The sequence below is a fragment of the Artemia franciscana genome, chromosome 15, assembly GCF_032884065.1.
Source record: "Artemia franciscana chromosome 15, ASM3288406v1, whole genome shotgun sequence".
Lineage (NCBI taxonomy): Eukaryota > Metazoa > Arthropoda > Branchiopoda > Anostraca > Artemiidae > Artemia > Artemia franciscana.
This window is the reverse complement of record NC_088877.1, coordinates 811,921-827,045: the sequence shown is the minus strand read 5'-3', so window position 1 is coordinate 827,045 and position 15,125 is coordinate 811,921. Positions and strand designations below refer to the sequence as shown.

At 34.2% G+C, this 15,125-nt stretch overlaps 1 protein-coding gene across 4 annotated transcripts in view; it reads left to right on the top strand.

Moving 5' to 3' along the window:
* The window catches only part of LOC136036678 (glycoprotein 3-alpha-L-fucosyltransferase A-like), an 89,033-nt gene that overhangs the window by 49,282 nt on the left and 24,626 nt on the right, over positions 1 to 15,125 (top strand). For all 4 annotated transcript variants that reach the window (XM_065718987.1, XM_065718989.1, XM_065718986.1 and 1 more), the window contains exon 3: positions 9,200 to 9,395. In XM_065718987.1, the coding sequence (XP_065575059.1) occupies positions 9,200 to 9,395 (196 nt within the window). The remainder of the gene's footprint in view (positions 1 to 9,199; positions 9,396 to 15,125) is intronic.

The following is a 15,125-nucleotide window of genomic DNA, read 5'->3' as shown; positions in this document are numbered from 1 at the left end:
TCTTTTATTCCAAAATAAATATTTTGATGTTAGAAGCTTCATTTTAAGCTATATAGGTGAGTATAACGACATTTAAACCAGATAGAATCAGAGAGACAGGAGATACGTAATTGAACCTATCGACATAACTTGTTTAGATTAAGGATGTGGACTGTAAATCCATGTTTTGGAGAATATGGCACATAGCATCTTTTCAAGTTAGAAGTATTTCTAACTGGACTAGAAGTAGTCAGTATTTCTAGTTAGAAGAAACACTATAATAGCAAAAGAGTAGCTTTATTTGATTTTTCATGCGACGTTTCCAACGTTTCCGACGATTTTCCAGTTTCCAATATTACGGTTGCAATCGTCATCTTCTATTACTACCGACTTAGCAACTCATATGTTTACCTGAAAAGCCCCTGGGTCCTTAGTTTACCCTCACCCTCTTAGTAAATAGGATTGCACTTAAAAGTTTTCCTTGTATTCTAATAACCGTATGTCTAACTATGAATAATATTCTTATTAAGTTTCTCTGTGAATGGTTTTTGTTACCTGGCTGTCTAAAAAGTATCGGAGGGATTATCTGTGACCGGTTTTCTCGATGCTAATTAAGAATTTATAACTTTATATAGAAATTAATTTTTATTTATAAAAGAATTACAAATAATATCACTTTAAACGATCAGTAATTGTGTATATATTTATGTATTTATGTATTTTTGCTCGAAAACGGCTCCATATTTTTCGGGAAAATTGGCATCCCGGGATTTTCTGGCCTAAAAAAAGGATCTATACAGGTCAGAACTTTGAGAAATTTTTTTAAGAGCCTTAATTTTCGAAAAAAAGATATATGTTGGTAACATCATATTCATGAATATAATCGGAAAGCATACATATGTCATCCATACCTCAGTGATGGTTGTATTGTTTTTCGTGTCTATGAGGTAGGCAAAATTACACAAGAAACATATGATTAACACGAAAGATTATATGTTTGACGTCATGTTTATGGGTACATTGCTAGAGAATAAATTACATCATTTCTGCCCCCCCCCCAGGAGTAAACTTATTGTTGTTCTTTTATACCTACGACGCATACTACATTAGAAAATAAAATATAAAAGTTTAAAATACCATCTGTAAGTAATGATGGGATAATAACTTCAAACATGCGCAAGGGGGGTTTACATTCGGAGCTACTAGTCCCTCAAGATGTTATTACGTGCACCTGGGTCTTAGGTAATACCATATCATACCTTTAACGGTATAGTATACCTGTACGTTACGTGATAGGGAATCTTTACTTTTGATTGTTATATAACAGGGAATGTCTTCTTTGGGTTTTATGTAATAGGAAATGTTTACCTGTGTTAAGGATGAAGTAATCTTACGTGACTTGGTATGATTATTAGGAATGACGCAATGAAAGCGCACACATGGGATATTACGTAACGGCAGTGCACACTTAGGGTATTACGTAATGACGGTACACATATGGGTGTTACATAATATTTTAAGAAATTTTTTCATCAGGATTTCATCTTTATTTCAAGGTGTTTTTCTTCTTTCAATGCATTTTTCTTCAGGAATTCATTTTCTTTCAAGGCGTTTTTTCAAGGTTTTTCTTAGATTTCATTTTCTTTCCAGGCGTTTTTTAAGGGAGCCTTTATAATCTACAGATTTTTTCCGCATTAGGATTCGAAGGAGATTTCCATCTAATTGAATGGACCACTCGAAAGATGGACTATGAAATCATGTCTAATATTATTATTCGGATAATAATTTCTATGTTATAACCTATTGCACGCACAGAGTAATTCCCTGCCCTACTTCCTAGAATTATTAAATTGATTGCATGTTTTCAACCCTTTCCACATGAGAGCTCAAGCATCCCAATTCTATTGATTTTTGCTCTATTAGATGCACCTGCAGGTTACAACGTTAATAAGTCTCTAACGTGACATAGACAGGTTGAGTTAGCTATTGAATAAGTGAGACGTTACATAGCGTTGGCTTTAAATATTAATTGCGTAAATGATTACGTATTGAAGATTCGTCCTGGAACAAGAAATCTAAAGGACGTAGACTTTCATACATACAACTTTAATTATTGAAAAATCACTGTAAAATCACGAAATCACAAAAAAATAAAACTTAACAAATGGAATAAACAAAACGCAAAAAAGCTGATAGAGAATAAAATATAAGCAAAAAACAAAGTGTGAATTAAAGAAAGGTGGCGGTCCAAGAAAGAAATTCCAGGGTTGGAGGGGATGTAGGACTGTTGATATTAGATGTAATTTGAAGTCATATTAAGAGCTATTTCTGAGATGTCTTAATGAAAATGTATCGTTTAGATTTCTCTGTTAGACGCGCCTGCAAGAAAAAGAGACATATTTTTTCATTCCGTTATTCTCAGGAGGTTTTAATGAAAATACCACGTTTCTTTGATCCAAGACTATGCGTATTCGCCCCACCTTAAAATTTAGTAGCTGTACCTCCCTAACAAGTAATTTCAAGGAGGGGGATGTAATTAGAGTTAAATTTAAACAATATTAAGAGTTGTTTCTGAGAGGTCTTAATGAAAATGCCACGTTTCTTTGTGCCAAGACTATGCATATTCACGCTACCATGACAATATGTGGTTGGCCCACCCCCTACTAACCAATTCCAAAGAGGAGGCTTGTTATTAGAAATACATTTTTTGCATTCGGACATTTCTCCGAAAGTTTTAATGAAAAAAAAACATGTTTCTTTGAGCCAAGACTATGCATATTCACAATGCCGTGAATGTATATAGCTGAGCCAATCCCTAGTACTCAATTCCAGAGAGGAGGCTTGTTATCAGGACCAGATATTTTGCATTCGGACATTTCCGAGAGGTTTTATGAAAAAACACAAGCAAAAAATCAACATATACGGAGTTTCACGAAGAAAAAGAAATCAACTTGTAACAAGTTCCACGAACAAAAACTAGCGTACAATAATTTTCATACAGATGAAACCAACATACAACAAGTTTCACAAAGAAAACAAAATTAAGATAAAACAAGTTTCAAAGTCAAAATAGACAAACACAACAAGTTTCATGACGAAGAACTAAAAATGCAACAGGTTGTTGAAATAATAAAATTAACATACAACAAGTTTCACGAAGAAAAATCAGACTACAAAAAGTTTTACCAAGAAAAATTCAACATACATTATGTTTCTCCAAACAATGAATCGGCATGCAGCAAGTTTTAAGAACATAAACCGACATGCAAGATTTCTTACGAAGAAAAATATCAAGATAAATTAGATTTCACGAAAGAAAAAATCAACGTACAACAAGTTTCACGAAAGAAAACTAAAAGTCCGACAAGTTAAACGAGAAAAAACTTAACATACAACAGGTTTAACGTAAAAATCATCAACACTCATCAACAAAAAATTAACGTAGAACTAGTTTCACGAAGAGAAAAAAAGTAACGTACACGAAGTTTCATGAAGAAAAAAATCAACATGCAACAATTTTCACGAATAAAAAATCAGTATAAAACAAATTTAATGATTATAATATAAAATCCAACAGGAAAATTAACATAAAATACAATTAAGAATGAAAAGCAAAATGCAAAAATCGACATACATTATGTTTCACACGAGCAATGAATCAGCAAGCCACGAGCTTCACGACCAAAAGCCAATGGGCATTATTTTTTTATGAAGAAAAATAAAATCCAGATACATTAAGTTTCACGATGACAAAAAATCAACATACAACAAGTTTCACGAACAAAATATCAAAATACAGCCAGTTTCAAACAACAAGTTTTACGAAGAAAAATGACAATAAAAACACTTTCGTGAAGATAGAATAAAAATACCAAAAGTTTCGCGAAGAGAAAATTAAAGTACAATAAGTTTAACGAAGAAAAAAATCGGCTTACATTATGTTTCACGAACAATGAATCGGCATGCAACAAATTTCACGTCCAAAAACCAATAGGTATTATTTTTCGCGAAAAAAAAATTAGACACCCTAAGTCTTATGAATAAAACGAATCAAAATACAAGTTTCACAGACAAAAAATCAACATATAACCAGTTTCATAAAGTGAAAAATAATTATAACTAATTTCACGAAGAATAAATCATCATCATAGTTAAATTAAGTTCAGTGTAAAAACATATCTTAGCAAATATATATATATATATTTATATTTATATATATATATATATATATTATATATATATATATATATATATATATATATATATATATATATATATATATATATATATATATATAATACGCCTGAAAATCCTTTAGGTGTGATAATGCAAGCCACAGGGTGTCATATGCCAGCCGTTGTGTGCCACACTCCACGCTAGCGTCAATTGCTAGGACTCATCAGAAGAAACGTCATTGGGAATTTTCCTATAAGTTTCAATGATCAATTCTAGTATAAACGGTTATTTGGATGAGAAAATGTCTAGAATTGCTTTAGGTGTGATAAGACATGCCAGTGGATATCATATTCCCGCCGTTGTCTTTCATGCTGTCGTCAATTTTTTTCTAGGATAGAATGATCGTTTCTTGTTTAAAACGTTATTTGTGCAGGAAAAGTCTCAAAATGCCTTAGCTATGATAATGCACGCTAGAGGGTGCCATATGCTAGCCATTGAGTTCCAACAGGGTTGGAATCGTCATGGAACATTGCAATCTAACATTGAAATGGCATGTTTCCGCTATTTCAATAAAAAACAATGGTCATTTTTAGTTTATAAAATTTTTTGTGGGAAAAGGTTGAAAAATCCTTAGGCATGATAGTGTACGCCACGGGTTGTCATAGTGTGGCACAGTGGCGGGAATTGACGGTGTATAACGTTGAGGGTGGCTTACAAAAAAAGTGAACCAATGGATTGAAAACATGATTTTAACAAAAGAGTATCTGGAAAATGTCTTAAGAATGTTGAGGGGTGCCAGAGAGGTAATAATAGTTCCTTAGGAATATTGAGGGGTGCCACGGGGGCCGTTTTCCTTCCATAGTTTGTCAAAAGGGCGTGAATTGACATGATTTATCTCGTTGAGAGTGGCTTGCAAAACTGTGGTGCAAAGGATTTAAAGCCTATTTTTCATCAAGAAGATACCTAAGGAAAACAGTCTTAGGAGTTATGAGGGTTGCCAGAGGGTACCGTGTGCCATCCATAGTTTGTCACGATGTCGTGAATTGCCATGGGGGAAAGAGATATAATGTTGGTGGTGGATTACTAGGACACAATCATTGGATTTAAAGCATATTTTCCATTTACAAATTTCTGAAAAAATGCCATTGAAATAACGAAAGGTGGCAGTGTGCCAGAGGGCCAGTCGTAGTGTGATAAGGTTGCATTAATTTTTAAGGTGTATCACGTTTAGAATGGCTTGTGAAAACATGAACTAATGGATTCAAAGTATGATCTTGAACAAGAAAATATCTGGAAAATGTCTTAGGAATGACTAGGGGGTGCCAGAGGGATAGTCATAGTGTGGCATGGTGAAGTGAATTGTCATGGTGAACTACGTTTAGGTTGGCTTGCTAAAACATGATCCAATGGATTTAAAGTATATTTTATCATGAAAATGTCTTAGGAATAACGAGAGGTGGAAGAGGGCGTCGTTTGCCATCCATAGTCTGCCACGGTGGCATGAAGTGTCATGAGGGTATCACTCTGCTGGTAGCACAGGGTATTGCTAAAACACGATCCAAAGGAATTAAGGCATGTTTTTTATGAATAAATCTGAAAAAATCTCTTAGGAATGATGAAAGGTTCCAGAGGGCTCCGTGTATCATCCATAGTTTGCCATAGTGACGAGACTTGCCGTGGACTAGCACATTCTACAGCCTAAAGTTAATATTCAAAGTGTTAAACGAATCTTTTGACGGAGGGGGACTGAAAATCTAACACCTACTTAAAGAAACGAGACATTTTCATTAAGATTTACAGAAATATCCCTTAATTTGGTTTAAATTTAACTATATTAACAAACCACCTACTTTGGAATGGCTTACTAAGTTGGTACACCCATATATTGCCACGGTAGTCTTGGCTCAAAAAATTGGAACCTTTGAAGGACTTTCATTGAAATCTTTCGGAAATAACCGAATGCAAAAATCAGTTGCTTTTTTTCGTTTGCATTCGTCATTTTTTAAATGTGATTTTTCTTGTATCAAGGTTTAAATTAATGGAATGTAATAGGTAGGGCACATATAATAGAGCAACAGAAACGAGGCATTTTCATTAAGACCTCCCAGAAATCTTGATTTGCTTAAATTTACCTCTAATAACAACCCAGACCCCTCTAGAATTGCGTGCTAGGATGGGCTAGCCCTATATTGCAAAGGTGGCCTGAATATACAGTCTTGGCTCAAAGAAACGTGGTGTTTTCATTAAAACCTCTCATAAATAACTGAATACAAAAATAAGTCTCTTTTTTCTTTGTTTGCAAGTTTCACTTTAAAATGTGGTTTTGCTAGTATCATGATTTACATTAATGGAACGTAAGAGACAGGCGCATCCAATAGAGCAATAGAAACGAGGCATCTTCAGTAAGACCTCCCAGGAATGACTTTTAATATTGCTTTACTATATCTCTAATAGCAATCCCCCCTTCTGGAACTACTCCCTAGAGTGGGCCAGCCACAGTTAATATAAATAGTCTTGGCTCAAATAAATGTGGCCTTTTCATTAAAGCCTTTCGGAAATAACCGAATGCAAAAATCTGTTTCATTTTTAAAATTGGACTTTACTAGTATCAAGATTTAAATTAATGGAATGTAACAGGTAGGTGTATCCAATGGAGCAATAAAAATAATGTATTTTGATTAAGACCTGCCGGAAATATCTCTTAATATGGCTTAAATTTGCCTCTTATGACAATTGCGCCGCTGGGTTTGCTTGCTAGGATGGGCCAGTCAATTATTATCGCGATGACTTGAAATGTGTCTTGGCTCAAAGAAACGTGACATTTTCATTAAAACCTTTCAACAATAACCGAATGCAAAAACTCTATCTCTTTTTTTCGATAGCATGTTTCATTCCTTAAAATGGGATTTTGCTGTTATCAAGATTTAAATTAAAGGAATGTAAGATGCTGGCACGTCTAATAGAGCAATAGAAACGAGGCTTTTACATTAAGAACTCACAGAAATATATCTAAATATGGCTTGATTTTACCTCTAATAACATTCCTCCCCCCTCTGGAATTGCTTGCTAGAGTGGGCCAACCACATATTGTCACGGTGGTGATAATGTACATGGTATTGGCTCAAAGAAACGTAGTACTTTCATTAAAACCTCTCAGAAATAACCAAATGCAAAAACTGTGTCTCTAATAACAAGCCTACCCTCCTGAATTGGTTGCAAGGGGGTGATTCACCCACATATTGTCACGGTGGCATGAATATGCATAGTCTTGGCTCAAATAAACGTGGCATTTTCATTAAACCCTCCTAGAAATAACCGAATACAAAAAATGTCTCTTTTTCTTGCAGGTGCGTCTAATAGACCAATAGAAATGATGTTTTTCTTTAATATCTCTCGGAAATACCTCTTAGTATGGCATAAATTTACCTTTAATAACAACCCCCCTTTGAAATTTCTTGCTAGGGTGGGCAAACCACATATTGTTACAGTGGGTGAATATGCATAGCCGTGGCTCAATGAAACGTGTTATTTTCATTAAATCCTCGCAAAAAAAGGAATGAAAAATGCGTCTCTTTTTTCTTTCAGGTGCGTCTAATAGAACAATAGAACTGATTTACCTTTAATATCAACCCTTTACCCCTCCCTCCCTAGAATGGGTTGCTATATCAGCTTTTTTTACACTTTTTTCCATTTGTTGAGTTTCTTGGTTTTGTGATTTTATGATTTTATAGTGGTTTCTTATGAATATTTTTTATGTATAACAATTTGTGTCCTTTAGATTTCTTTTTCCTAGACGAATCTTCAATACGTAATCATTACGCAATGAAATATCAATGAGAAACATCTCATTGATTCAATAGCTAGTTTCACCTGTCTAGGTCACGTTAGAAAATTAATAACAATGTAATGGGCAGGTGTGTCTGATGGAGCGAATATCAATAACATTGGTATGCTTGCGCTGTCATGTAGAAAGGCTTGGAAACATACGATCAATTTAATCATTCTAGTAAGCAGGGCACGGAATTCCCCCGTCTGTGCAATAGGTTACGACACAGAAAATGTTATCCGAATAATTATATTATAAAGGCTTTTTTAGTCCACCTCACTAGCGCTCCATTCCATTGGCTTGAAATCTCCTTCGAATCCTAGTGCGGACAAAATTTTTAGATTGTAAAGGTTCCCTGAAAAAACGGCTTGAAAGACAATAAAATCTAAAAAAAAGCTCTTAGCTTTGGAGCTTTTAGCTTTTTTTTCTTCTGGATGAAATCCAGAAGAAAAAACGACTTGAGAAAAGAAAAAAACATCTTGAGAGAAAAATTAAATCCTGAAGGAAAATTTGTTAAACTGTTATGCAACACCCATTTGTGTAATTCCATTACGTAACACTACATATTTGCACTTCCATTACGTAACATACCATGTTTGTGTCGCCATTACGTCATACTCTCATGCGCGCCACAGTTAAATAACATCCCTCATGTGCGCTGTCATTACGTTATTCCCAATAAATCTACCAAATAACGTAAGATTGCCTCATCCTTAGCACAGGTAAACATTCCCTATTACGTAACACCCAAAGAAAGCATTTCCTATTATGTAACAACCAATGGTAAACATTCTCTCTTATGTAACAACCAAAAGTAATCATTCCCTGTTACGTAACGTACAAATGTACTATACCGTTACAAGTGTGTTATGGTATTACCTAAGACCCAGATGTGCTTAATAACATCTTTGAAGACTAGTCGCTCCAATTTTACGCCCCATGTGGTCTGTTTACAAAAAGCGTATGAAGTACTTCCATAACGCCTAGACTAGAAATGAACAACCTAGACCATTAAACGTGATAAGACCAGTCTGAGCAGCTAAGTTAAAGGTTATTGGACAACAGTCGAAAGTAATTATAAAATAAAAGGAACTGTTTTCGGTGTCCTTGGATCTTGCCTTTAAATTGTTGGTTAATTTTATAACTCCAGAGTATCTTGTAATTTTTCCCATTGACGCGAAGTATAAGCTCACTATAAGCTCACTATTTTTCTTCAAGGTTGGTCAGAGTGACAATTGGAGCTGGAACAGCGCTGCCGATAATGGCAAGATACAAGACTCAGAAGAGCAGCCGAGTGAAGATGAAAGTAAGAGAAAACCGTTACTGGCAGAATCAGAAAGCGTAGGTTGGATGAATAGAAAGCTTGTCGTTGAAACAAATAGTACCCTTAAGGATCTTTTTAACAGCATTAATGGTAAGTTTCCTCTTTTGAAGTTTTGACTTAACAACGAAGCCTTATTCATATTTTTTTAACAAACGAGGAATATATGCTGGATGTTTTTCTGAGGAATTTTCTGAGAATAGTCATGAGAAACTCGTCTGGACGACCGTGCATCAAACAATAAGCTAAATAAAAAACACGGTTAAGTTCCATCATCTAGGGCCATAATAAGACCAATGTTAAGATCATTAGGTTACGATTCACGTATGAAGAATAATAGGATTCTAAAAATTATGCTGGAAATCCAGCAAGGATGAATGTATAGAATGCTTGAAATTCTGTAATTGACATTCAGGCTCAAAAAGAAGGCGTTCTTAAACGAAATCGGGAAAGGTCTTGCAAATGATTTATTGCCAGTAAAAACGTCTTAAGAAAGGATAAGAAGAGGGAAATTCTGGACAGAATTTCTGAACATGGAATTCTGAGCAGGCTTGGAAGAGGAACGTGTGGACCTTTTATGACCTCACGCAAGTCTGTGCTATCACGAACTTTAATTAGAAGTAGTTGCAGTATCTTTTAACTTTTGTTCTTTATGCATAACTATTTCAGTTTTTTCATGGTTTAATTGCTGTTTTAACTATATAGGAACTTCAGTAAGCATGTGCTATGAGCACAGAATGAAACAACTATCTGTCACAACTAATTTATCTAGAACACACTTGACTGTTTTATCCTTTCGTTTTCTCAGCGTTATATAACTGACGTAAACATCGATTATCGAAAGAATATTTGTTTCAAAGCTGCTTCAATTTGTAGAAATTGTGCATTTTCTTATAAAATAACCTCGCTAATGTTTTTTATACTTTTTTAGGATATTAAATGGGTGGAATTTGATTTCCAGTTGATCAATTTAACTTCTTAGGGATCAATAAAAAATTTTACGCGGAGTTACTACAATAACAATATCAAATTCATGACCATTTTGCTTTTTAGTTTTATTCCACCGGAGAACATAATTGTCAGTTTTATTATAATTTTCCTACTTAGCTATTTATTTTAATTGTGAAATTCGTCACACTGGTAATTTAGTTTGGGCTCTGGCGAACAAACTTGTCAGACCCTGTAATGAGAGGCATTGTCAAGATATTTGATATGAATATCAGCTTAACCTGTTACCAAGGCATTGCGGCACTCGCGGCATTTCCATAGAGGACAGTGTTGCTATGCATAATCTGCTGTGTTGCCACAAGGAATAGCTTGTAGCAAATTAAACAGGTAGTTTCCTGAAAGGCTCAGTTGTTTATTGACACAGTGTTCTTGCAGCAAGTAGTAAATTATGGTAAATTAAATAGTTAGTTTCCTGAAATGTTCAGTGGTTTTTCACTTTAAAACAAATTATAATCAGTAACAGTGTGATCATAAATTTCCTCGTCTAATTGTATGCTTATTTATTTGTGCGCTACTCTGTGATTTATGTTCTATTATACCAATGAATGAATCGGTTATTGTCAAAAACAATGAACCGCATCAAAAAACAGCACCAAAGTCCAATTTCTCTTGCATTGAAATTTTATGAATTGTTTAAAAATGGTGTCAACTTCAAAGCTTTTCTTATTCCTTTTTGTGTCATAAAACCCTCAGTTGTTTCGTATTTTCACCAGCATTTTAAGTTACTTTTAAGATACCCAAAACTTGCAATTGGCTGTTAAGTAACTATAATTCACTTTAAGTTAAAATAATATTTTAATACAATAAAAGACAAATGGGAAAATTCACACTTTTATGTTATTCATTAGAGAGAAAAAGCGTTTTATTAAAAGAAATAAAGCGCATAAACAAAGAACCAGAAGTTTATAAAACTTGTATGGTAATCATGACCCTTTAAAAAGCCCTACACAATCATTACCAGCCATCCTTCTTATGATTAATGTAATGAAAACAATGAAAAAAATTATGAGATAATTCATAAAAAAATAATGACTAATAAATAAATAATTAATAAAATAATTAATTAATAATTATTGATTAGTAGAGTTACTATAGTTAACATTACATAATTATTTGTTTTGGGTAATATTGTATTGCACTAATATCATATAATAAATACTGTAATTAATAATCATTATTAAACAATAATTAATAAATAATTAAAATAATTAATTAAAATTAATTAATAAAAAATAATTAAAAATAATGAAATCATTAACAATAAAATAATGAAAGGAATATCACACTGAAATTTTAGCAGATTTCGGTACCCAACCCTTGAGGCATACTGATTAAAAATGTGCATACTATTTGTCTTTGTTTAACTTAATTTTTGTTCAAAAACTGATCAGGTAACTCACATTTATGCCAGATATGATGCAGTTACCTGATACTTAAGCTGCTATTTCCAAAATAGTTGAGTTTAGCAGGCTGGTTAGACGCTCTTTAGATAAGGTTTATTAAGGGAACATCTTTAATGTGAAACAAATTTGCTGCCTTTCACCTCTTCAACCCCATGACTTGGATCAACATAGCCAATCTTTCTCTTAACAATTATTAATCATTATTTCCATGCAAGAAAAACTACAAACCTTTTTTTTTACTTCTTTATAAACTAGTTTTAACTAAGATGCCTTCGATCAAACTGCATCAACATTGAGTTGTCTGTCAATTTACAAGTCAAGGAATTAATATTGAATTAAATTCTTTTAACAGCGATTGGGCTCTACAATTTACATTCAACAGTATGGCAGTGCGAGAGTAGAAAGGTTTTGATAAACTAGTTTAATATTGAAGTTTTTTCGAAAGTCCGTTAAGTTTGTCTTTTTGTATAATTTCTGAGAAAGTAGCGATATTTGATAGAAGATTTGGGCTGTGTGAAATATAGAAAGTAAAAGTTCAGGTGTTGAGTTTTTTAACAATCATGTTGCCTTTGTAACAACCTTTTATCCTAGTGAACTTAATTTATTGTTTATTTGTCGTATTCAAAGACAAAAGGGGATATCCCAAACTTTTTTTTTAACTATTGGTCATAATTACTTACTTGAACATAACAGACACAATAGACCTTAGTGGCACGAGCCTTGAATCACTTTGTCAGTCCATCTATAATAATATTGATAATATATACCCACAAACTACCCGTTAAAATTGGTGACAAATCCTTGACAGCCCCTGTTGTATATTTTATTGTCATTAATCTTTTTTTTGTCAAATTTGTCTTGTTTGTGGAACGTTTTTATTTTGTTCACCATATGCTTTATTTTCATGCCTATTAGTCACGATTGTTTTTTTTTATGTCGGTTGTCTATGCAACGGCATATCTGGGATTTTTTTGGGGGGAGACAGTTTTTAGAGGAAGGGGCACAAAATGACTTTAAAAACACATCAGAAACTTGTTTAAATGCCTTGGTGTTACTTTCTTACGATTTAGTCAAAAATTTTGGGGAGGGGAAGGAGGTTCAAGCCCGGTAGCCGTTCTCTACCGGATATGGCCTTATTTTTATGGTTAGGAAGATGATCATAAGCCCAAGTTCTATAAAATTGATCGCATAATGTCTTTTTGATTATCCCTGTTAAATATTAGTGGTATATTTGCATCGTAGGAGATTAGACACACTGGCCATGAACGGGAAAGCTAGCACTTTTCCTGGAAGGGGTCCTACCTCTGGCTGAGAAACTCACGGACATTATTTTTATTTACTATGCAAAAATAAAGTTTGGTACAATGTAGAAATTTACTCATATTTTTTTTTTATACACCTTCATTGATACAATTTTATTCAATTCGAATCCTTGAAAAAAGCTATCTCTCCAAGGATTAAAACTTATGAAATTTAAAAAAGCAGACAGAGAACCATTATTTAAGGCACATGCATATATTTCTTGCTTTCCGAAAAATTCAAAGTTCCTAGAAAAAAGGAGAAGGGATTAGATCAACGATGGCTCAAAAGATGATGTATTATATAATTTGTAAGACTTTCATTTACAGTACAAGTAGGCCTACTTAATAAAAGTTAGATCTAGCAAATAGATCAATCGTTTTTCTTCAATTTTATTCTGTCCTAAAAAAAAATTTAGAACTTAATCTTATTTTTTCTCCAAATGTATGTTCATAGACACTTTACATAGCGGTGTTGTTGTGTTCTGGATACCTAAGTTGCCTTGTTTTAACGAGTAACCGGGCCTTAATTAAAATTGGAGGAGACGCTAGAGCGTTGCCTATAATAAAGGCCATAAGGGCTCAATATTTTATTTATTTTTCTTTCCCCAGAGGTACTTCATATTGAAAACGTAATCGAATTAACTTCAGAGAGAGTTCAATCAATTGGAAATCGGAAGTTCTAGTGCCCTTTTAAGAGTGAAAAGTAATTAGAGGAAAACAAGACCCCCACGCCCTCTTTTTCCCAAATGAATCGATCGGATAACAAAAACTCCAGGGTCAGCAAAACCCCTCAGAACACAGGGACAAGTGTTATAAGTTATGCCCCCAGGGCATAACAGATTTTTATAGAAGAGGTGGCTATATAAAATTTGATGGGGTTCATTTGATTAGAAATTGATAGTTATAGTTCCCTTCTTAATAGTCAAAAGTGACCGGAGGGCAACAAGCCCTCCGCGCCGTCTTTTCCCAAATGTTTCCGATCGAGTTTTTGAGATAGCTATTTGTTCAACATATTCCGAAGGTAATATAGCAATGCCTCTAGATTGGAAACAACCACACAGAGCCTGGGGGCAGGGGTTGTAAGCTATGCCCCAGGGGCTTTTAAAGTTTTAATTGAAGGATTGACTGTTTCAACTTTGGAGGAGGCTTATTTGATTGGAAAATGGAAGTTCTAATTCCCTTTTAAGAGCCGAAAGTGATTGGAGGCAAGTGGCTCCCCACGCCCTCTTTTCCCCAAATACATCCGATCGAAAATTTGAGATAGTCATTTTGGTTAGAAAAGTCCAAAGACCATATAAATATACCTTTGGGATTAACACAACTCACCAGAGCCCGGGGCTAGCGCTGTAAGTTGTGTCCCAGGGACATAAAGGGTTTTATGAAAGGGGTGGTCGTATAAATGCTCATTTTATTCTAAATTGAAATCTCTAGCTTCTTTTTAAAAGTGAAAAGTGATCGGAGGGCAACTAACCCCCACCCTTTCTTTTGCCCAAATCCGTACTATAAAATTTTGAGATATTGATCTTGTTCAAAATAATCCGCAGATCATATAAAAATGCCACCCGGTTTGACACAACCCCCAGAACCTGGGGGTAAAGCCTGTAAGTCATGCCCCGGGGGCTTATATTATTTTTATGGAAGAAATGGTTGCATAAATTTTGGAGGAGGCTCATTTGACAGGAAATTAAAAATTCTGTCTCGCTCTTTAAGAGTTAAAAGCAATCGGAGGGCAGCTAGCGGTCCTCCCAAGGCCCTCTTTTCTCCGTAATGATTTAAAAACTTTTTTACACCAGACATGTTTTTAAAAGAAAAGTAAAGAGCTCCATTAAGCCAAGAAAGAGCAAAAGTCCAATAATCTTCCAAGCGTAAAACTATAACAAATCACTATCAATAAATAAATGAAATTCAAAACGAAGAGAAAATACAATAAATAGCCGAGTCAAACTCAAAACGAGCAAAAATTAATACGGGTAGTGCTGATAGCCCCCACGCCTTCTCAAGAGCATGGGGGAGAATTTGCGCTCTATTGAAAAAAACAGAAAAACAACAACAAACAAATGACCATGGATTGTCAGATGAAATGACATATACTGACATGTCTTCGTTAAGGT